This window comes from Chanodichthys erythropterus, chromosome 10, assembly GCF_024489055.1.
Source record: "Chanodichthys erythropterus isolate Z2021 chromosome 10, ASM2448905v1, whole genome shotgun sequence".
Taxonomy (NCBI): Eukaryota; Metazoa; Chordata; class Actinopteri; order Cypriniformes; family Xenocyprididae; genus Chanodichthys; species Chanodichthys erythropterus.
Genome location: NC_090230.1, coordinates 36,426,155 through 36,451,472, shown reverse-complemented (window position 1 = coordinate 36,451,472; position 25,318 = coordinate 36,426,155). Strand labels below are relative to the sequence as shown.

The window sequence follows — 25,318 nt, the reverse complement described above, 5'->3', positions numbered from 1 at the left end:
GGAGTCCAGTGTAAAAAATCTGATTTTATGTCCATCTCTGCAATTTGGGTAAATTAGAGTTCATCCAAAAATGAAAATGATGTCATTATTTACACACCCTCATGTTGTTTTGAACCAGTGTAACTTACTTGCTTCTGTGGAAATCAAAAAGGAAAAAACTTAGGATATGCTGTTGTTACATGCATTACATGTAAAATGGATCAACTAGTGTGGTTAAGCTCCAAAAAAGTAAACCCTAACACTCAAAATAATTAATTGGTTTGAGTTGGACAAACTTAAATAAAGAAATTAGTTCAGTCAAATTAACTTTTGAAAACCAATATATTTTAAGTAAACTGAAATGTTTCATTGTTTTTGAGTTTTATTAACTTATTTGTTTTAATTTAGACAAACTTAAGTTTAATTGAAACTGGGCTGGGATTTCTATTTCCCAGCATACTTTGCCCATGGCACTTGAAAGGGAGAGTAAATGTTAAAATTAAGTGTTATATAATGTTTTTTTGTGCAAGATTAACGGTAAGGGAGATTTAGTAGTGATTCATGTTTTGTTATGCTAATTTAGAAGAGCTTCTGTTAATATGTGTTTTTGGAAAGTTACCATCATGGTGACAAGTGGTGATTGCAGCTTGGTTTGACAGCAAGTACATGAAATGCTTTATATTGCTGTACTCATTCAGAAAGTGCTATACCATGCTATTGTTAACATGTTAGCAAAATAGCAAGTTAGCATTTTCTGAATTAGCTTGTTATAGCTAGCTAGGTTTACACTAATCAAAATGTTTACATTGAGGTTGTATGATAATTAGACTTAAATGTATGAATTAGTATACTCAAACATTAAGAGCAATTCAAATGAATGAGTACAAAATAAAAACATGCCAGTTTTGCTAACTTAAACTTTGAATTTCTTAACTTAAAAATTGAGGCAACTGACAGTTTTGCCAACTTATTTGGGTTTACAGTTCACTTGTACACTACATTTCAAGTAATCTGTAGCAGGGTTATTATACTTAAACAAAATCTAAAACTGTAAAAGAATAATTTTTGATACTTGAATAAAATAAACTGTGACTGAAATAAATAGCACTGGTCCGAAGCCATACGATAGCTTTGTGTGAAATGGATCTATATTTAAGTCATTATTCACTGAAAATCTTCCCCTCTTCTGTTGTTCTTAAATCACATTTCGAACATCTCAAACTGGATTTGAGACAGAAAGGGTAGATTTCTAGCAAATAATAATTGAAATTTAATGTAGATTTTCAATGCAATGCCTTGGTGTTTTGGTAGAAGCCACAGCGTGTTTTCATCATGAAACCTTTTTCCTCCGAGATTTCTTCTTCAAGGTTTTGCTTGTGAGGAGACGCCAACTGACATTTGTTCCAAACATTTGCTCAGCAAAGTTTTCACAGATGTGGCCACGGGTGCCAAACTGATAATGACAAAAGACAGAAACTGTCAGAAAATTATGTGATTTAACGTGTCAAATTTTATCCGAAAATCCACCCTATAATGTCGATAAATTTGAATGCCCCCCCCCCCCCTTTTTTTTGACTAAGATAAATGTAAACATCTGGAGATGAAACGACAAAGCAGTTCCACTGTTAAGGAATTTTTACTACCTTTTCAAGCTTATGAATTTTTGAGAACAATTTAATTGTCCATAGCACATTTCAACCTGGACACGTTGCAAGTCTTCCTCTTTCCAAGTCTCAGATTTCTTCCTTCAAAACAGGAAATTCCATAAGCTTAAAGCAGGTCTTGCAGTGTCTGAGGTAACAGTCTGCAGTGGAAGTACAAACTGATCCTTGATTTCTGCCTTCATGTCTCATCAAAGCAAAATTTATAGCTTTTTACTTCAGAAAGATCAACTGTGCTGTGCTAGGGATAGTTCATGATGGTTGAAAACAACTCACACATACATTCATAAATTAGCTACTGTTCAAACGTTTGGGGTCAGTATGGGCCTGTTTACACCTGGTCACTTCATCTGTTTTTACTGATCAGATAGCTATCCGATTTGTTTCATTTACACTTGGCCACATAAATGTGTCTCCACAAAACAAATAACTATAAATCGAATCTTCAATTCTCGTACTATATGTAAACTTAACAGAGTTTGAAAAACCACAATAGGAGAGAGAGCGGCATCAGCACTGGTAAGATAATTTAGTCTCACTATTTTAAATGAAGATTATTGTATGTTGAGCTTCTGGATGCAATGCTGAACTTTCAGGGTCCTATCATACACCCGGCGCAATGTGAAGCCAGGTGCGACGCAAGTGTTTTTTGCTAGTTTCAGCCCGACGCAGTTATCATTTTCACGTCCAGCACCCACGTTGTTTAAATAGCAAATGCACTCGTACGCATCTGTTCACCTATGGGCGTGCTGGTCTGAAAACGAGGTGTGTTCAGGCGCATTGTTGGCGTGTTGCTATTTTGAGGCGAATGAAAACAACTGTGCCATTGACCAACAAAAACCTGGTCTGAAGTCAATGGTGCAGTATTTTTATTTTTGTTATTTAAAGGGCGCATTAGTAGTATCCGCCTATAGGTGGGTGTACAACATGCGTACACTGCTTGTTACACACACAGGGAAGCGCAGCAGCACACCAAATATAACAAATAAAAGGATTACAATGTAAAAGATTATTATTGTGTACATAAAGATAAAAATGGCTACATTTCATTATAGAGAGTCATTGCATGTATCAGAATTACATATTTGCAATGACGAATAATATTGGCTAATTATTTGACCAATCGTGGCAATACACACATGTATTTAAACTGACGTGTCAGGTTGAGGGTGTCTATGTTCCGTCATGTAAATAGCAATCCGCCATGGTGCAAGCGCACCTGACTTTTAAAGGGAATGGTAGATGACACTCTGATTGGTTTATTGCACGCTACGCCCAAAACACACCCATGACTCATTAAGAGACTAGGTACAACCCATTTGGACCATCCATTTTTTCCGTCGATAAACTAGCTCCTTAGATCATTAAAATAGGGCCCTCAGTTTAATTTGCAGCAGTTTGCATGTCAGCTTGCTATAGAGACTTACTAAACTACTCATCTGTGGCGATTCTTGAGCAGCAAATCAGCATATTAGAATGATTTCTGAAGGATCATGTGACACTGAAGACTGAAAATTCAGCTTTGCATCACAGGAATAAATTACATTTTAAAAATATATTAAAATAGAAAACAGTTATTTTTGGTCAAATAAATGCAGCCTTGGTATTGCATAAGATACTTCATTCAAAATCATTAAAAAAGTTTTTTTATTATAATTATTTTTTAACTTTTTTGCCAAATGCTCAACAGTTCACCCAAGGGAGCAGAATTGAAATAGAGATTAAAACCCCTTATCTTAAAGCCTGAAGATAGTGTTTAAGATAATTTGTGGATCATTATTAAGGTCCATTACCAGATTGCCAAAAGTTTCTGTTTTAGTAGAGGTAATCCGGAGTAATACTTACAGTAAAAATAAGTTCTTCTAAGAGAGTTCGTCTTCCCAAGCTCATTAAAAAGGTTGCAGTCAGACTGAGGGAACATAAGGAAATCCAATTCTGTCTGACTTCTTATGAGCCAAGAAATTCAGATAGATGACAGGAAGGTATAGGCTGACATCATTTCCTGGACGTGCTGGGAAAAGGATTAATATTACATTGTGTTCTCCATTGATTTCAGTTCATGAAAATATATAATTACTTTGTTCTTGTGCGTCCTTGAGCATAATTAAACAAAGGGTGCATTCGTTTGTAATGGGCTCTTTCAAAACACTTCAAATGATCTCTTTAATGCCTAATAACTGGGTCAGTTTGGCTGTTTAGCATAAGCCAGTTAGCTCCTGCTGGTAGATGCTGTAACTAACACCATTACCCATGCAAAAATAATCTTTTTCCATTATCTTCCACTGAAATTTTTTGAAGTAATAGCAAATATTTCACTAAATTCTTGTAGATGTTTTGCCAATGACAATTTCCTAATGGAAGTTGAAGGAATTATAATCAACTATTTATTTACTTAGCGCACAGAGATGCATTTTAGGCTGTTTTTCTCTAAAGGATGAAGAGGATGAAGGCTACCCAAAGAAGAAGTGGCCAACAGTGGATGCATCGTACTACGGTGGAAGAGGAGTTGGTGGCATCAAAAGGATGGAAGTAAGTTAAGGCTGTTTGGAAAGAAAAGAACAGCTTGAATTCGCTCCGGTCGACTGCAGTGATAGAATGTGCATGTGTCTGTCCGCCACAACTCCAGGTGCGCTGGGGAGATAAGGGATCCACTGAAGAAGGAGCCAAACTGGAGAAAGCCAAGAATGCACGGGTGAAGATGCCTGAGCAAGAGTTTGAGTTTCCGACCACACGGACCCTAAACAACGGCATGCGAAAACCCATCTACCCTCAGAAGTGGTACTCGCCAATCAAGGTAGATCTGTTTAAGAAGAGCAACCACAGGTTTAATTCATCACATTAACTAAGCAGTCAATAAATGCATTGATGTTTATATGTCTTACATGTTTAAATCCATTTTGTTATGCATCAGCAGATGCAGGTTTGGGCGTAAATAATATGTTTCATCGCATTTTGTTCTGACATCGAATCTCTTAGCCAGTGATATTTGCAAATACCTCAAGATATGCCACAATACGATTATGATTTGATCAGATTCAGGGGCCTATGACCAAAACATTAGTAAAAAAATAAATAACAAATATCGGTCATCATTGGCTTGGAGTAGTGAGATAACCAATGAGAACAGTTATTAAAAATAATTTTTTACATGTTCATCGATACATTATATTGTTAGTCATTTGATGGATCCATATCAATTTATTGTTACACATTAGATCTGTCCCTACCAGACTTTTTTTTTTTACTTTTTACTTAATCAACAGACTTAAATTAATTCACAAAAAATTACAGTAGCCTATATATTATTATTTTTTTTCTTTTAATGTAAAATTTTAATTCTTGATTCACCAAGTTTTGCTGGTGAACAGCATTGCATCGCTGGCCAACGAGTGACCAGAACCAAACCGGCTCTAACCGGTTTGGACCAGAATGAAAATTCATATTGGTCTATACTGGCCAGGGATGGCATTGTAAAAGGTACTGAATACCTTTTATGAAGCCAGAAAATGTTGAAATCCCATTGTGCCCTCACAAAAACACGTTACACAACAGCTATGGATGACCCAGTACAGTGTCATGCTTACGTAATGGTCATCTGGTGGACAACAAATGACGTGGCTAGCATATGGAAGACTGGAAGGAGCTCAGAAGAAGCGACGTGCTATTGTGGTGGCCTCGGCCAGTCCGGGAAACGGTTCATGCATTGTTTCATAATGTCTCTGTCAGATGGAAGAGGAGGGTTAATTTATACCAGACACTGAACTGAGCTGACCCAAGGGAGATGAGCTTTGCAGAGCTGGTCGTTTCCCAACAAAACAAACTCCTTTTCTCTTTCTCTTCCACCTTCTTTCCTCAGGATTATGTTGGGTGACAGTCCACTCTGAGAGGCATAAATTAAACACACATACAGGTTAAAAAAATATGAAGAGAAGCCTCTGTGTGTTTGACCTACATTCTACAAGAAATTCACTCTCAGTATAGTCTCCACCGAAGCCCACAACTTTTCAAGAAATTAAGTGAGATGTTATCCAGGGCAGTGTGTGGCAAATGTTACTAATAACACTGTTACTTAATGTTTTTTTTAAGAGACAATTATTTATCTCAAGGAGTTATCAGTGGTTCCAACAGTCAGTCCACTATTGAGCTATACTTGGATGTTTTCTCAAATTGGAGACATTTGTTTACTAAAAAGTGAGTCTAATGATCTGTAGCTGACATATAAATGGAAATCCATCCCATCAATCCTGATGCTAAAAAATATACAAAAAGTGGCTATGAGTGCCACTTAAAAGTAAAATGAAACAATCAGTTATCTATGTATTAGTTTAAAAACAAAGAAAACGTAAATATATGCTTTTATATTATTTATATGCTAATAAATAATGAGAAACTTTAAATGTCATTGAATTGATACAAAGAAAAGAAGGTGATTCAGTCAGTTAGATTAGTTTTTCTTTCTACTTGCTGTTCTTATTAAATTATTATGTTTCTTTGATTCAGACAGGAAATTAGAAAATGGTCCTCTGTTTCTTTGAACGGCTCTGAGTAGTTAATTATAGATTATCCTGACAATCATTTTTGCATTGTTGATGAAGTGTGTTTTGCAGCTTGAATTTTAGACCGGAAAGCTCTGAAGTGTTTACCTCCTTGAACCACTGTTGTGTTTGAATCTTTCAGGGGAAATTGGATGCCCTGTGGGTGTGGCTTAGGAGAGGATATGACCGTGTATCCGTGATGAGACCTCAACCTGGAGAGAAGGTAATAAATAGTGTCATACATAACACAAACACTTCATAAAATATATACACGCACACACACACACACACACACACACACACACACACACACACACACACACACACACACACACACACACAATCGGCTTATTGCTTAGAATTGCTTACATTAAAAGGCAGAATCTGTTTCCACATAAGGAGGTAATAGTAGGTAATGTCCCAGAAAGCAGACCTCTGGCTTCTTTTAGAATTTGTGCTTGTTAAAAATGTTGCATGCAGATTGTGAGGATCACATGAAAAACATTGTGAGGTATATTAAGGATGAAAGGAGGCCAGCTGTTAGCAATAAGTGCAGTCAGAAACAGAGGCAGAGTGAAGGTACTCAGGACGCTGGCATTGGTTCAAACCAATAGGACCAGTCTGCTAATATTGCTCCTGCCTAAAGGAATGCACCATAGTCTGCTTAAAGCATTAACTACCCTCCCCTTTCCCTCAGAGGAATGCACAGAGGGAAGTTATGGGGTGTCTGATCTGCTGTGGTAAATAGAACAAAAACGCTGGGCAGAAATCAGATGCTCTTTAAAATGAAAGCAGTTGGACTGCTTTGCATCTTCACAGGGAAACAAGAGCTTCTGTTGACTCTTTAAAGCAATATTAAACTGTACTGAACTATATAACACAAAACCTTACTAAATTTATCTCATGAATGCTGTCTTTATCATTCAGAGCCATACTGTGGGGAAAAAAACTGATTTCAAACAAGTAGAAACTCTTAAATGGGTCATAAGAAATCACATTTTCTTTGATCTTTTAAACTAAGAGTTTGATGTACTAAACGCATGCTTTGAATAATAAGTAATAGTGCAAAAACAGCTTATTCTGACATTAGAAAACAGAAATATGCAGTACTGTTCAAAAGTTTGTGGTTGGTAAGATTTTTTTTATGTTTTTGAAATGGATCTTACGCTCACCAAGGCTGCATTTATTTGATCAAAAACAGTAAAAAACAGTAAGATTGTGAAATATCATTCCAATTTAAAATAACTGTTTTCTATTTTAGTATATTTTAAAAAGCAATTTATTCCTGTGATGGAAAAGCCTATTTTTTTGAAAATCATTACTCCAGTTGCTGAATATAAAGTTCAAAAGAACAGCATTTATTTGAAATAAAAATATTTTGTTACATTATAAATGTTTAACAGTAATTTTTGATCAACTAATATGAAAGCTTGTTTCCACCGCTTAATAAAAAATAAAAACGTTAATTACGACTTTTAGAACACAGCTCTGACTTTTTTCTTCACAATTGCGTGATATTAACTTGCAATTCACCCTTCGCCGGGAGTTTGATTGACAGGCGATCTAACCAGTCATAACGTCGAATCTGCCATTTTGTCCGACAAAGCAGTCAGGGGAGTTAGCAGATTAACATAGGTGGACTTGAACTTGAAAAATGGTGTGTACTGACATTTTTACGTGGTTGAAACAACATTCCTTATGATGTTCATTCATGTTTATTTAATGCTATAAATTAACTAGCAGGAAGAGATAATTGGTTCATGACAGCGATCTGTCACAACACATTAAAGAGCCACAAAATGGTATTTATTGTTTAAATTTCTTTAAAAATGACACTTTGTTCCATATCAAACATAACCTGCTCTGTCTTGTCTGTTGACGCATTGTCAGTCGATGTGTTGTCGGTGTCCTCTTTGCTCCGCAATGTATTTTGAGAACATCATGTGTGGCGAGAGATCAGTATGGCTTGTCAGACGTAGCAACAGTAACTAAAGGGGGCAGGTCTTTGCAAACGGTCAATTGCGATTTATAAAGTTGGAATTGTGAGATATAAACAATTTTTTTCCCCTCTGAATTGGACTTTATAAATCGCAATTGCAAATCAGAATTGCAAAATCTAAACTCGCAATGGAAAGAAAAAAAGTCCAAATTGTTATCTTTTAAATTGTTTTATTCCATGGAGGAAACAAGCTTCCATAATTTAATGTGTCCTCCTGGAGTCAAAGTATTAATTTCTTTAAAAAAAAAAAAAAAAAAAAAAAAACACAAACACACACCCAAGTATAAAATTATATAAAAGCTTTTATAAATGAATTTTACATTTTTTACTCTCTAGGGTCGCTGTATGAAATTTACCCGTGTGAAATCCTGCCCACCTCCTCGATACCCGCTTTACAACAACCCCTCGAACCACATCTACAGCCTCCCCCATAGCAGATGCCCTCCTGTCCCACAGGGCACCCTGCCGCCCACCCCACGCTGGTCCGCCCACTCTCCAACCTCTACCCTGCCCCCTTTGCCATCAACCCCGCCCCCAACATCCATAACTCCTCCCCCTTACACACCACCTCCAACCAGAGCTCTTCCTCCTACCTGTCTGAGCATCAATGTGACTCTGCCTCCTTCTCCTCCCACACCACCACCACCACCAACAAGCTTCCTACCACCCTCATCAACCAGCACCATGCCTCCGCCCCCTCAGGCAGCGCCACCAGGACGAGCCCCGCCTCCTTCTCGTCCACCTCCGCGCCCAGGCCCTGAAGAACCGCAGTTCTACCAGGACTGAGTAGATCTAAGAGATTTGCACAAGAAAAACTGCTGGTTATGCTGGTGCAAAAATTAAGACCTACATTTTCCAGGCATGATTTTTACAAATGGCAATGGCTGTACAGATGGCAGTGACTGTATTGCACACTTCATTCTGATTGGTTGACAAACATTCGAAGGTGTTAATTTTCTAAAACTGCACATCTATGAAGTAGTTCTAGGTTTGTTGACTTTCAGTATCACCTTGCCATTTCCTTTGTTATGAACTGTTTTGTTTCAAATTAACAGAACGCCAAAGAGAATCAGAACAAAAAGACCAGAAAGAGAATCTGACGAAGCAAATTGGATACAAATTATAAATATTTGAAAAAACAGAAAAACTGATGATAGACCATTACATAACTGAAGACTAATGTGTTGACAATTCGGCAGTCTGTTGACAATTATTCTTTGGTAAAAAGTAGCCATATTCTAATGCTTACTGTCTTATTTGCTAGTAAAAATGATTCTGTAAATTATTCACATTGTATCATTATTAGCATCTTAAATAGCTTTGCAGATACATTAGAAAAGGTCGAAAGAGAAGCATCAGTATTACAGATCCTGTTGTACTTGAGAGATCATGTTCAGCCTTGATGCCCTTTGAATAGGACAGGAAAACATCTGCAGGATAAAATATTCAAGTGACTTCAAAAATAGAAGGGAACATTGACAAAAACTGAACCAGACAAAAATTAACATGTTGGAGCCATAAATTCCCCAAGGAATTTCCAATGGAAGTTCAGAAAAGCAGTTTTGGATTCAAGTAAAATATGATCTGTGTTAACAATATTTGAAGAGACTTTTCACATTCTACAAGATAAATCACACAGTCATGTCTCATGTCAATTTTGAGATGTTGGGGTATTTTTACTTACCAAACTTTTTTTTTATTCCAATCTATATGCTGAAGGTTTTTACAGATCCTATATCATTGGTCTGATTTATATGACATTTTATTGCTAAAAACACGGTGAAAATGTATTTTTTTCTGGCTGTTGACAGTTTTTCTGATAAAAAATTATTTCTAAAATACCCTCAGTAAAAGCCATTAATATGTCAACTAAACAAAACAAGTTTTGAATTTTGAATTTTTAAATCTAATGCTCAGATTTCTGTTCTGAAAATGTATGCAAATAAGTGCATAATTAATTAGATAGTAGCTTATTTGTAATACAAACAATTCTCTTATTGTACTGTGATAAATCAAATGGGGAAGTGTGCTGATATCTGTTAGTTAAACAGTTTTACCCTATTCACCTGTGGTGTCTTACCTTAAAATGTGTTAGTTCACCCAAAAATTAAAATTCTGTCATTAAGTACTCTCCCTCATGTCGCTCCAAACCCGTAAGACTTTTGTTCATCTTTGGAACACAAATTAACATATTTTTGATGAAATCCGTGGGTTATCTGGCCTCCGATAGACTGCAACATTATTCCCATTTTCAAGGCTCAGAAAGGTAGTAAAGACATTATTAAAACAGTCCACGTGACTACAGTGGTTCAACCTCAAAATTACCCCAAGCTTTACTCACCCTCTAGCCATCCTAGGTGTATATGACTTTCTTCTTTCTGATGAACACAATCACAGAAATACTGGGGGCGGGGATACCCTGACCAACAAGAAACTTGTGACCGCCATTTTTGAAATGCTAATCGAGCTAATAGGAGCTCGATCGTAATCTCCGTCTATATACAAATGACGGCGAGCATTGTAGGTTCGCAAAGCCATGAACATCAACAGTAGTGAAACATCCGCGATTGTTGATGGAAGGCTTGTTCGAGATGCATCGGAACAACGCGGACCGATTCGGCGGGTGACATCGGAGTGCCGCGGATCCGCGGGAACGTTTGTAGAGCATACGACTCCTTGTACTTTTGGATCATTCTCGCGGTTCTTTGATGTCATGCACCGATCGCTCTGCGGGAAGCCGATGCATCTCGAACAAGCTTGGTGTGTTTGTGTTTAGCATTGCAGCGCTAGCTTTGCTGTGAAATATGAGACGTATATAGGGACGTACGACCTGGCTCTGTGCTGGCTCTTTAGCCTGTGGAAAGGCAAACCAGTTGAACCAACTCCGAACTGGCACTAGCACTAGCTCTGAACTAGCACCCGGTTCGTTCTGGTGGAAAGGGGGTATTTGTGTGCAAAAAACAAACAAAAATAACGATTTCATTTAACAATTTCTTCTCTTCCATGTCAGTCTCTTAAGCAGTTGACATAGTAAACACAGTGCAGCACTTCCGTGTTCTACGTCAGAACGCTGGCTCCATATTGGCCGACGTTGTTTACGTGAGCACCACAACGCATACGTGTGCTGTTGCCAATAATGAGTCGATGTTCTGACATAATTTAATTTGTGTTCTGAAGATAAACAAAGGTCTTACGGCATTGGAGCGACATGAGGGTGAGTAATTAATGACAGAATTTTCATTTTTGGGTGAACTAACCCTTTAAGTTTCTACATACATCTACCACAAAGATATGAGTTTATGTTATTGTTAAAGAATTGGACAACCAATGTAGTCCTTATTTAACATAGGAAAGTTTCTTCAAGTTAACCACAGGCTAAATTTTACTCTTAAATTGAAAACAGCTACTCTTAGAACCCATTAGAACCCACTATCCTTCCAGGTTAGCCTACAAATTGACATCATGAAGAACAGCTCTATTCCAAAGGAAATTGTTACACTGACCCGAAAAATGAAAGCGGTTGACATTTCAGTGTTATGATCTGTTTGAATGTTTGAGGAACAATGCAGGCTTTTATTGTGTATATATGGATGCTTTCCAAACAGCTGTGCTAAGAATATATCAATATTCATGAGGTGCTTTATGATCTTTAATTTAAAATGTCCTCTTTTGTTCTGTTGTTTGCCAGTGGTGCATTTAAAGGGATAGTTCAAAGAAAAGTGATAATTCTGTCACCATTTACTCACCCTCACGTCACTCCAAACTCATTTGACTCGCTTTCTTCTGAAGAATACAAATGGAGGATGTCCGGGATACTCTTTTCCATAAATTTCATATATTTCCCAGTATATTCTGTAAAAGAAAATCATACAACTATGAAACAGCATGATAGTGAGTAAATGATCACAGAATTTGTAATAATTTTGCAAACTATTCATTCAAGCATATGGCAGCATTAGATTTTTGCAGTTTGAACTATTCTGTTTTTCTCATGCTGGGTTGAAAGTTTGTGCTTGAGCAGTTGCAGATGTTCAGTGTGTGTCAGGCAATTATTTGTAAACGAAGAGCATGTTTTTTACACGCTTTAATTAAATGTTGGAATTTGTAATTCTTGTTATTCTGCGTCTTACATTTGGGTCAGCATAATTTATATAGGCTAATAAGAATTTCAGCAAAATAGTTTGTTTTGAATGGCTTTTGTTGAGTATAACAATTATGACCATCCATACTGTTGATAAAGGAAACATTTTTCTCTTATCTGTCACTTCCTCACCGGGTGGTCTATGATGAAGAGAACTGTATGCACCTTGTTGCTAAAACCACCTCATTGTAATTTGTTTGCACATAATCTTAATTTATTTTAGTTCAATTTTAAATACATTAGAATCTACCGTTGTTGTTTTATCTTAAAATGACTTAAAGGATTAGTTCACTTTCAAATGAAAATTACCCCAAGCTATACTAACCGTCAAGCCTGATGAACACAATTGGAGTTATATTAATAAATATCCTGACACATCCGAGCTTTATAATGGCAGTGACTGGGACCCACAAGTACGAGCTGAAGAAAGTGCTTCCATCCACTTCCATCCATCATAAACCTATTCCAAACAGCTCCGGGGGGTTAATAAAGGCCTTCTGAAACAAAGCAATGCGTTTGTGTAAAAAAAAAATCCACATTTAACAAGTTATGAAGTAAAATATCTAGCTTCCGCCAGACCGCCTTCCATATTCAACTTAGGAAAAAAGCTTAACTGATGCAATGCCAGTTCCATTTTATAGATATTTTCCTAGAATTTAGTTTCTAGCCCTCACAGTTCAAAAGTGCAACTTTGGACAGTAGGTGGAGCTAGAGGGATTGAGTTAGAGTCTCCATATTTGCTCTGGTGACAGTTCAGACTGTCCTTTCTGTGTGCCAAATTTCATAACTTTCCCACAAGCGGTCCTATGGGCTGCCATAGACTTTCAGAGTGGAAATGGAAGAAGAATAATAGGAATGCCAGCGGATACAATAGTCCCATATGCACCTTCGGTGCTTGGCCCCTAAAAATTCTATATTGCCTAAATGTCAAAATTAGTACAATAACTACATAATGACAATATTTTTATAGAAAAATCCAAATATGTTATTGCATTATTATGACTCATATTTTTGTGTTTTTGTTTGCCCTAGCTCCCAAATTACTCATGTAATTTACAATAGATAATAATGTCCTTTAACATATAGTATTTGACTGATGATAGTAATATGCTACTGCTAACATTTGCTAGCAGTTTAATCCTTAGCTAAGTTACCAACGACTACGTAGACAGTAGCCTATTTACAGATGGATAGAGTAAGCCGAATGGCAGTGTTGCCACAGTCAACACTATCAGATTCATGATTTATTATCGATTTATTATGTATTGCTGAATTCAGAAATGATCAATTCAGTACATTGGGCAGGCAATAATATTTCTTAAAAAGAAAAGAAAAAGGCAATGGGCCAAATTCTCCCAGTGCTCTCGATGGCCAGTCTCGGCTTACCTTCATATGCAAATTTACAGAACTGGTGCTGAATGGCTTTGTGAACAGTGATCAACTCATCCTTTGTACTGATTAGCAGCACACTAATGGAATATGGATTTACATTTGAATGTTACTTCTAGAGTGTTCCTACAAAGAAATTATAAGTTAATTCATATCCCTCTTTTGAGACCAGCCACTCAGATATATTATGTAGCATTGGTATTTGTAATTCACCAAACTCAAGGTCCTTTTGAAGGCCCTACAAGTCCATAATCAACATGAAATTTAAATTAACCCTTGGGTTCCTGGTCTAATTGCACATGATCAGTGTAAGTTATTCAAATGAAAATAAATCTTTGTTCACAATCGTTCTTCAAAATGTAATTTTGTTTCTCTGAAACGAGCATTTAGTTCACTTAAAGGTGCCCTAGATTGTTTTTTTACAAGATGTAATATAAGTCTAAGGTGTCCCCTGAATTTGTCTGTGAAGTTTCAGCTCAAAATACCCCATAGATTTTTTGGGGCATCATTAACTATGCACTGATTTTTTCAGCACTGCCCCTTTAAGAGATGCGCTTCCTCTGCCACACGAGCTCTTAACTATATATACATCGCATAAACACAGTTCACACAGCTAATATAACCCTCTAATGGATCTTTACAAGATGTTCGTCATGTATACTGTATGCATGCTTCGAATTATGTGAGTAAAGTATTTATTTAGATGGTTACGTTTGATTCTGTGTTAGTTTGAGGCTATATGCTCTGTGGCTAATGGCTAATGCTACACTGTTGGAGAGATTTATAAAGAATGAAGTTGTGTTTATGAATTATACAGACTGCAAGTGTTTAATAATGAAAATAACGACGGCTCTCTCGTGTCCGTGAATACAATAAGAAACGATGGTAACTTTAACCACATTTAACAGTACATTAGCAACATGCTAATGAAACATTTAGAAAGACAATTTACAAATATCACTAAAAATATCATGTTATCATGGATCATGTCAGTTATTATTGCTCCATCTGCCATTTTTCACTGTTGTTCTTGCTTGCTTACCTAGTCTGTGCACAGATCCAGCCGTTACTACTGCCTTTCCTTGTCTAATGCGTCGAATGGGCTGGCATATGCAAATATTGGGGTCATACATATTAATGATCCAGACTGTTACGTAACAGTCGGTGTTACGTTGAGATCCGAGTGTTTTCCGGAAGTCTTTTAAACAAATGAGATTTACATAAGAAGGAGGAAGCAATGGGGTTTGAAACTCAATATATGTCTTTTCCATGTACTGAACTCTTGTTATTCAACTATGCCGAGGAAAATTCAAATTCTGATTCTAGGCCACCTTTAAGCTGAAGCCAAATAGCTATTTGGGCTGCTTATTATTTTAAGCTGCTTCTGCAATTTAATTTAATGTTATTGTTACAAAGATTATAGCAATAATTACAAATATTTAACAACAGATTAGGAAAATCAGCATTTCAATGTCACAATCTGGCTGAATGTTTATTTTTTATTTTGTATATTTTGATGCTTTCCAAACAGATGTGCTAAGAATGGATCAATGATATTCATGAGTAAAACATCATTATCATTGTTTAATTTCAAATGTCTTTTTTTGTTACGTTGTTTGACAGAGATGCATTTAAAGTAAAAAAAAAAAAAAAAAAAAAAAAAAAAATCAGTCATCATTTACTCACCCTCATGAGTAAATGAAACAATTACCAAAAAAAGCAGCATTAATACTGAAAATGTGGAGATGCGCTGCTCTGGTCCAAAGCGTCCTTTAAAAGGGGCCACGAAAAATCACATTCACTTCATTCTGGTTCCATTTCTGCTTCTTTTCATTGCATTTCCTGTTTCAAGGTGTCATAATACAGAAGTAAATTGGGTTACACATGCAGTTTCATGGTGATTTTAAAGCACTGAGAATTCTCCTCCCAGTAAATATGTTTTTAAAATGCAAGAATTGCATTAGCAGGCATCTGCAAGTGCACTACTTTTTAAGATAAATAGACTTTGATGAAGCATTCAAGCAACGTGGCAGTGGTTTCTGGCTCTGTGAATACCTTTTGTCCCTGTCGCAAAGGCTTTGCAGCCCTGTTTGTTGATTTTTTTTTTATGTGAGAACTGTCTCAGTGGCAGACAGACCCACAGTCCTGTGGCTAATGACATCAGCTCTCGGCTCTCAAGAGCCAGGCGTAGTAAATACCTAAGAGGAGGAAAAAGGATTTAATCGCATGCTGAAGTGTGGCAGAATGACCTGTCAATATGACTTCACGGTTGCTCTGGTTCTAACAGCTGTATTTGATTCCTGGTCACACGAAGACTGAAAAGGCCGTAAACATTTCAAGAGGTTTGTATTACTTCTCACATCAGCCACAACAACAGAATAAAAGGATTCTCATTGAGCTGTTTTCAGCTTCCCCACTTTTTTTTTTTTTTTTTTTTTTAACTGATGACAACATAGGATTGCATTGAAAACAGCCTAAAACTATAACCTTTTGCCACACCTGGCAATTGCTGGTGACTTGAGAAAATTTACCAGCCAATTTTACCAGCAATTTTAGATGAAAATTGAAAACTTGAGAATCTGAATATCAAGGTAAATTGTATTTAATCTTTCTTCCGTGAAACATGCAAATATCTTCTGTTGCTTCCGGAGGGCAGTACTAAATGAAAAGCAATTATATTTAAATAAAATAAGATTTATTTGGACATCGTCATCCTGTTCAAAAGTTTTCACCCCCCGGCTCTTAATGCATCGTGTTTCCTTCTGGAGCATCAGTGAATGTTTGAACCTTTTTTAATAGTTGAGTTTGAGTCTCAGTTGTCCTCAGTATGAAAACACAGATCTCAAAATCCTACAGTCACTGCTGGAAAAGGTTCAAATATGCAAAAAAAAAAATGCTTAAAAACTGATGAATCTGCAGGAGCTGGAGGATTTTTCTGAAGAACAGAGCTCAGTTTAACTGCTCAGGACAAACAATAGACTCATGAACAACCATCACAAAACGTAAAAACAGTCGTAGATCATCAGGAAACAACACACAGTATTAAGAACCAATGGTTCACATACTTTTGAATTTGAATAAATTCAGCTTTTTTATTTCTTGTGGAATATGTGTAAACATCTTTTATGTAAAATATCTTACTCAGGACAGTACTAAACAAAAAATAACATGCATTTTGTATGATCTAAAATTTGTCACAGATTCTGCAAGTGGTTCACATACTTACATACATACAACTGTATGTAAATTTAACTCCTCCCAAAAATACTAAAAAATAAATGTGTGAGCGCGTGTTATAGGCTAAATAACATGTTATAGTCAGAAATGACAGCTATGCAGCACGCAGTATCTATTCAGCAACAACGCGCGAACCGCTGCAAATCTAACTGAAAGTAAGTCGCAGGCGCTCAAAACAAAATCATCTTCATTAAAAGTAATGAGACTAAATGATCTTACTACTGCTGTTGCCACGCTCTCTCCTATTGCGGTCTTTGATTTTGAAATTAGCCGAGGATCAATAAAATGCAGCTCATATTTGTTGCTTTCGGTGACGTGAACACTTTGAAATCTGCATATAGCGCGGGAATTGAAGATTGGATTTATATCCGTTTTGCGGAGACACATTTTTGTGGCCAAGTGTAAATGCAATCCTTTTTATAAACCAGATAGCTATCCGATCAGAGAAAATGCATGACGTGACCAGGTGTAAATTTAATACCACGTGGTTTATATACATGTTGCTGCTGATTGGGCTGACATTTTTGACACACCCACCAAACAAGAGAAAACGTATCTCAAACCCCATTGCACACCGTTTCCAGGAAACATGACGTTCAACCCGGAAACCGTAGCAAAACGTTGCGCATCATTCACCCCAATAGAAAGCATATTTACACTGTCTGAATTGGTCCCTATCCCCTATATAGTGCACTGTGTGCCATTCACCATGTAGAAAATATTAAATGTGTGAACAAGTGAGCGATTTTAGCAGCAGCTTCAGCGTCTATTTATAATGTAGGGGGCGGGACGTTTCAGATTCTAAAGAGCATTTGATTGGACAGAAAATATTTTTTTCATTGTATTGGAGCTTATAGATAATAGTAAGGCTAACATATTCATACTAAAAGTCAAAATAAAAAACTGGGGACTTTAAAATTTCGTGACGATGCCGCACTGGCCCGTCAACCTGCCGTCAACTGTCCCGAGCGTCTTTTCACCAATGACAATTTTTACTCATTTGGCGATGGCAAGTGATAGGCCCTGAATGAAAAAATGAACCTTTCTTATTATTGGACTTGGATTTTCACACTGGACTATAAAACAGGCTAAACTTTTACAGAGTTGCATTGAATTATATCTAGCATAGCAACATGATAAAACCAGAACACCTCAGACACATGCTAAAAATCACTCGAACACCTTAGCAAATACACAGCAACATGCTAAAACCACTAATGCCTTAGCAATTGTATAACACCACTCAAAAAACTACTCAGGACACCTTAGCGAAATGCTAAAACCACTCAGAACATTAAACAAACAGGCTAAAACCAACCTCAGCATCATCTGGAAAAACACTCCAACTATCCAATGTTGTTACTGTTAAAGAAATGAAAGAAATCTTTTTTTTTATAAAACTAATACAATAAACTAATTATTACATTAAAACTTAACTTAAAAAAAAAATGAAACACTGAAATGATGCACATTAAATTGAAATAATTTATAAGTACTAAAACAAATAGAAATAAATTAAAGTTAAATAGAAATATTTAATTTAATAAAGATTTAATATTTAAAGAAATACGAATAAAATTAACAAAAGCACACAATTTCTAAAACAGGCTAAAAATAAAATTAAAATATGAATAAATACAGAGTATATAAATAATACTAAAATATCAATGTGTGCAACGTCCTGGCAAACAACCAAACACTCTAACATCTTGTTGAAAATGATAAAATCTAGGTTTGTAAGCTTGTAAACAGGGTTTTTTTAATGTATTGATTGTTATTATTAACAGAGGGAGTACTAATGATGATTAATGCTTGTTTATTGCAGGATCATGACTATAATAAATTGCTGTGACCTTTAAATTTTTGTCTTTAGACCATGATACTCAGAGCTACATAGAGCAGGAGACAAAGCACGGCTGGATTTGAAATGCGAGTGCGGGTGGAAAATTCCACTCTGCTTGTGTTGCTCAAATGTGCAAACATTCACAAGGACAATTGGCCACAAAACGAACTGGGAAACTATTAAAAAGTGTTGTGTGTCACACAAGAGATGAGAAACAAAGGAATTTGATTTCTTTTTGAATGCTAAATGTACATAATGAATGAAAAGAAGAAATCAAATAAAACCTAAACACACAGGTCAAGGGAAGTCATTACAAATGAATGTTTCATTTGGTTTAAAAAGGCTTAAACTAAGCTTATGAAAACTCTTGTTTGATGCAATGCAGTGCCACTTGAAACTGAAGATACTTCTCTGAATCTACAGAAGAGAATAAAACAAAGGGATTCTTGTCTTAGATTTTTGGGTATGTTTACATGTCAAGGATGTACTAAAAATGGAAAAGTTTCTCCTTTGCTGTATTTTCACAAACAGACGACATTGTCAAAATGATCCCCTTTCACACGGTTCACTGTATTATGCTGTCAGATCAGTAGTTCGCGATGTCACTTTGTAAAGAAAGACCACACGCCTATAGATTGAATGTGTACTACACATCCGTATGACGTCACCATTTTCACAACTTTGTTTTTGTAGTTTACACAGAGATGATAAATTGCTTTCAAAAACTTGCACTTTGAAACCTATTTTCAAAAGTTTGTGTTTTCAGGCCACCAAAATGGCATTGTAGGTACCGGTTTTAGTACACGTCGTGTAACTTGCCCTCAACTCTTACAGACACATGGAGAAAAATATATTGGAAACTGGTGGATTTATATAAAACGGAGAATACGTGGCCGTTCTGCCTTGAAATGTATTAGAGTAGGTGTTAAAAGATCTTAGCATTAAAAGCAAATGTGTTTTTGATTATTCTATTTCTTATGGTGTTTTCTAAGGACAGAATAAAGTGATTGATTAAAGGTGAAGGTTAGTATATGAAATCAATCTGTAGGTGGCTTATGCTGTGGTTCTGTCCTTGAAATCCCTTCAAGAAACTTCAAAAGATGTGAAGAACTCTGCCAACAGTCTCTAGCTGGAACCGGCCAATAGCAGCATACTGGCTGTTATTTCAATACCTGCTGCTTCATGGCTCAGTGTCATTTCTGGATAAAACTTTGTCCTGTAATTCATCAATGAAAGGTAAATTAACTTTCTATCAGACACTTGAGAATGCATTTATTGCACCTTTCCAAGTATGGATTAATTAAAAAAAGCTGCTGGTACTTTCACCTCGGGTGAAGCAAAACATTTTTCAACATTCTCCAGAAAAAATCCATTAATGAATTTTTGATAGACTTGGCTCTTGATGTTGATCCTCAGATGAGCATCTGTTATGAGACTTCAAAGATGGTTGGTTTTGTTCCTTTGTTCTTTTATGAGATTTCAAAGACAGTTGGTTTTGTTCGGTTATGAGATTTCAATGACGGTCAGTTTTGCTGGGTTACAAGATCTCAGTGACGGTAGGTTTTGCAGTGTCAGTTGTTTTTTTCACCTTTATTCTTTTACAAGATTTCAAAGACAGTCGGTTTTGTTCGGTTACAAGATTTCAATGACAGTCGGTTTTGTTCGGTTACGAGATTTCAATGACGGTCAGTTTTGCTGGGTTACAAGATCTCAGTGACGGTAGGTTTTGCAGTGTCAGTTGTTTTTTTCCCCTTTATTCTTTTACAAGATTTCAAAGACAGTCGGTTTTGTTCGGTTACGAGATTTCAATGACGGTCAGTTTTGTTCTGTTAAGAGATTTCAATGACGGTCAGTTTTGCTGGGTTACAAGACCTTAATGACGGTCAGTTTTGCTGGGTTACAAGACCTTAATGACGGTCAGTTTTGCTGGGTTACAAGACCTCAATGACGGTCAGTTTTGCTGGGTTACAAGATCTCAATGACGGCAGGTTTTGCAGTGCAAGTGGTTTTTTTCCCCCTTTATTCTTTTACGAGATTTCAAAGACAGTCGGTTTTGTTTCGTTACGAGATTTCAACGATGGTTGGTTTTGTTCGGTTATGATTTATCTTTCATTGATGAATTACAGGACAAAGAGTTTTATCCAGAAATGACAGTGAGCCATGAAGCAGCACCGAGGTATTGAAATAACCAATATGCTGCTATTCGCTGATTCCAGCTAGAGACTGTTGGCAGATTGCACTGCTTTTGAAGAGCACAAGAACTTCATAAGTTCTTCACATCAAAAACCGATGTATATATGTGTGTGAGTGTGTGTCCAATAAAGGATGAATTTTTGATAGATGTGAAGCTTTTGATTTGCTGATCAAAAGACAGCAGCAATAAACAGGCAAAGTCAACGTTTCAGGCTTTAAGTCCTGCAGGTGTTCAAATGACGATAAATATTCAGTTATGAAGGAACAGTCAAAGACTAGACATTTTAACAAAGTCTTTATCATGTAAGGAATACACAGTGAATATACAGCAGATTGTTATAAAGCAAAACTAGTATATCCACGACTACAGATTGTAAAAGTGCTTCAATGTTTTCACCACACCAAATGGTGTGGATGTGACCGTCAGTTACTTACATTCCAGCCCTGCTTAGAAACGTCTACAGTACCTTAAGGTTCAAGAAAAGCACAATATCAGCAATCAAACATCATTCTTCAACCATTTTTACCTATATAAGGCCTCAACACAATTCTGTCACAAGGTTCTGGATATTCAGCCCACTTTGAGACTCAAAAAGGTAGTTAGTACTAAAAAAAAAAAGCTTAAAACCTTTGAATAGTCTCATCAGCTGCTCCCTTATACAAAAATACTAGCAAACAGAGAGCAAAGGTGAAGTCACATTTAACATTGCATTGCAAAATTTCACAGGCCAATTCCAGTGATTTCAATAGGAATCCGTGCGATTGAGAGTTTTGCGTGAAGGTGAAAAAGTCCCCCATGCAGATTTTGCTTTTGTTAAAGTTAGTCACGCAAATCTGCAGCGCCAACCACCAGACAGTTTCTTGGTTTTCAAGAGACTTCTATTTAAGCAGTGCTTCACACATTGCTATACTACTGACAATGGAACTTTTTTGCCTGCAAAATTGTGTCTACATTTCGCTAATGTGACCACACCTTAAACTTCCTTCATTTTCACATCTCACGTCCTTTTAGTACTGGACTCAATGTAAAAGTAAGAAATAATTTACTACAAATGATATAAAAATGCTTGTATAAACCGTTACAAAGTGTCAAAAAAAAGAAATGGATGAATACATGTGGATTATAGACCTCTATATCATGATCAAAAGTTGAAATCGCTCTCTACATGTCTGGTGGTGCGATGATGCATGAAGCTGAGCTAAAGTGCTGTGAAAATACCATATGAGGCGTCACGGGGGCTGAGGTACGACCAGCAATGGAGCGGCAAGATAGGGCAATTGCAACATTGTCAAACATTAAGGCTTTCCCAAGGGGCCCCGAGGTTGGAATGGGGCTGCCAGGAAGGGGTCCATCACTGCTCGAACACCTACTGTCCAGGAGTGAAGGGGTCCGACGGGGACGGAGCTCACGGCTGCCTGCTGGCCCACGCTGGAGACCACGCGGTGGGCGGCAATGGGCTGCTGGGGCATCGGAGCCTCTGCGCAATAGGGAAACCGGATTTGACTGTGCACTGGTGGATGGGGCAGGATGGGCTCGTTGCCATTCGAGCACCTAACAAGATGTTGTGGATCGTTCTTTCTGCAGAAGGGCGCCTGGAGGAAGATGTCAGGCTGCGTATGGGCTCGTTGAATTTGGGGAAATGGAGCGCTGGTGAAGATGTCCCTACTGTCTCGCCCACATCCAGGGAATGGGGCATTTGAGAAAACATCTGGAGAGGGTGATGGCGAAAGTTTGAGAGCAGTAGGGTTGAGGAGTTTAGAGTCCAGCAGTAGAAGCTTTGAGCCACTGCATGCGTGCAGAACCTCTTCTTCTTCTGCAGGAACCTCTGAGCTCTGGATGTTACTGGCTCCCGATGCAGAAATGTAGCCGTTCACATTAGGCAGATCATCTGCAAAAGAGAATAAGCGCACAACAATTAAAGGCAAGAACTTATGCTTTTATTCTATACTATATATAAAAAGTGAAATTTACAGTAAAAAAAAAAAAACCAGCAGCTGTAGCTGCCAGAACTTAACTAAAAAAAATATGGTACCAAATTGTACTCATTTCTTAAAAATATGCTTTAAAATCAATGTGATTTTAAAGGAATGAAAAACTATAAAATCTCCTGAAAGATGAATACCTACAGCCATCCTGGCAAGTTTGGCTGCGCTTGCTTGTGAAACACTTCGAAAGAGAATGACGGTTGATTTATGATAAAGATGAATAATTTCCTTTTCCTTGTTCTTTCACTGAAAAAAATATCCCATTAGATCTATTATAGGTTTTAACCATATAGAGCAGGGGTGTCTAATCCTGCTCCTGGGGTGCGACTGTCCTGCAGAGTATAGCTCCAACCCCAATTAAACACACCTGAACCAGCTAATCAAGGGCTATGTCTGAAATCGCCCTCATACCCTTAAAGTCCCCCTGAAATCAAAATTTAGGGTTTTTTTTGCTTTTAGTATGAATATGTTAGCCTTTCGTTTATGAATAAGCTGGTGTGTTCCAAAACAATGACAAAATTTGCATTTAGGACTATAAGCATTCAAAACCTACAGTCTCTCACTTCCGCTAAAATGTATCATGGATTTTCATGACATCACACCGCACTTCAGCTTCTCATCAAATCTTCTGTCCAATCAAATGCTCTCTAGAATCTGAAGTCCCGCCCCCTCCTCACAATTAACAGACGCTGAAGCTGGGGTTGAAATCAGTCATTTGTTAAAAATTTACTAGTTTCTATATAGTGAATGGCACAGTGCACTATATAGAGGATAGGGAACAATTGAGACAGTGTAAATATGCTTTCCTTTGACGCAAATGAAGTCCGTTTTCTTGTTATTGTCACATGAACCGCCACAACGCAAGCAGTCTGCTCAGAGTTCAACAAAAACAACAAACCAATCAACTTTTCATTACTACTGGAGCTGCCAGTTTGCCGAGCTTCAAATGATTATTAAACACAAACTACACAAAAAGCGGCAGTCCTTCCAGGCTAATTCACTTTTCATTCACTCCTTCAAGTGGACTATATTAGTAGACTAATGTAGGGAATAGTGAATAAGGATATAGAAGGCAATTTCAGACACAGCCAAGGTTTTACTAGGCAGACTAGAAATGTGCAGGAAGGTGTGTTGAGGCAAGTTGGAGCTAAAATCTGCAGGACATTGACTGAGTTTGGACACCCCTGATATAAAGGAACTAAAGGTTAAACAAATACCAGGTTTTTACTGTAGCATTTTTAGTCTATTATTGTTGAAATCATTGAAAAGAATTTTTTTCAATCACCAGCCCATTCAAAGAAATTCTTCTATAGAGGTCCAAACAATGAGAACATCAACATGAAAACCACACACATTTATCATCTATTCAGTATTCAACAACTTGTTACTAATTTCACATGCAAAGAGTTTACTCAATCAGAAAACAGATCATTTGCACATTGAAGCAAAAGAAACTGCTTGCGAATTCTTCAAATGTATAGATAATCAGGCCTTTGAAGGCTGGTTTTGTGTATAGAATGCCAGCAGAAAATGCACAGCCTGAAGCACAATATCAAATCAAATTAGGCTGCTTTTGCTTCAAAGCCTTAATTTATTCATCAACTCCCTGCTTCAAGTCAATGTGATTTTAATGGAATGAAACAAAATCTCCTAAAAGGCAAAATACCTACAGGCATCCTGGCATGTTTGGCTGCACTTGTTTGTAAAAACTATGCTTGAAATAGAATGATGGTTGGTTTATGACAAAGATGAATAAACAATAATAACATACCTAAGGTTAATATTTAAAAAGGTTTTAAAGGAACACTCCACTTTTTTTGTAAATAGGATCATTTTCAAACTCCCCTAGAGTTAAACAGTTGAGTTTTACCGTTTTCGAATCCATTCAGCCGACCTCCGGGTCTGGCGGTACCACTTTTAGCGTAGCTTAGCATAGTTCATTGAATCTGATTAGACCGTTAGCATCTCGCTCAAAAATGACAAAAGAGTTTTAATATTTTTCCTATTTAAAACTTGACTCTTCTGTAGTTACATTGTGTAACTACACTCTCATTAGTACATTGTAGTTACTGTAGTTACATTGTGTAACTACTATACTCTCATTCCGGCATAATAATCAAGGAACTTTGCTGCCGTACCATGGGTGGAATTCCATGCTGGAATTAGAGTATAATTCCTAGCCATATCAGCCTAGAAAATAGCAACTTTTCATTTTCCATCGGTCTTAGTACATGATGTAACTACAGAAAAGTTTTAAATAGGAAAAATATCAAAACTCTTTGGTCGTTTTTGAGCGAGATGCTAACGGTCTAATCAGATTCAATGAACTATGCTAAGCTATGCTAAGTGGTACCG

The 25,318-nt window shown here is 36.9% G+C and overlaps 2 protein-coding genes across 11 annotated transcripts in view; one reads left to right on the top strand and one right to left on the bottom strand.

The window, feature by feature from the left end:
- antxr1b (ANTXR cell adhesion molecule 1b) overlaps positions 1-12,232 on the top strand; it is a 31,067-nt gene extending 18,835 nt beyond the window's left edge. Inside the window, exons 15-18 of the mRNA XM_067397590.1 lie at positions 4,074-4,169; positions 4,267-4,434; positions 6,318-6,398; positions 8,511-12,232. Of these exons, the coding sequence (XP_067253691.1) occupies positions 4,074-4,169; positions 4,267-4,434; positions 6,318-6,398; positions 8,511-8,960 (795 nt within the window). The 3' untranslated portion in view covers positions 8,961-12,232. The remainder of the gene's footprint in view (positions 1-4,073; positions 4,170-4,266; positions 4,435-6,317; positions 6,399-8,510) is intronic.
- An 8,871-nt stretch (positions 12,233-21,103) lies between these two features.
- The window catches only part of aak1b (AP2 associated kinase 1b), a 64,042-nt gene continuing 59,827 nt past the window's right edge, over positions 21,104-25,318 (bottom strand). For 5 of the 10 annotated variants that reach the window (XM_067397585.1, XM_067397579.1, XM_067397580.1 and 2 more), the window contains one exon: positions 21,105-22,866. In XM_067397585.1, the coding sequence (XP_067253686.1) occupies positions 22,274-22,866 (593 nt within the window). In that variant the 3' untranslated portion in view covers positions 21,105-22,273. Of the gene's footprint in view, positions 22,867-23,104; positions 23,210-25,318 lie in introns of all 10 variants that reach the window. The other 5 variants (XM_067397582.1, XM_067397581.1, XM_067397586.1 and 2 more) reach the window with 3 other exon arrangements.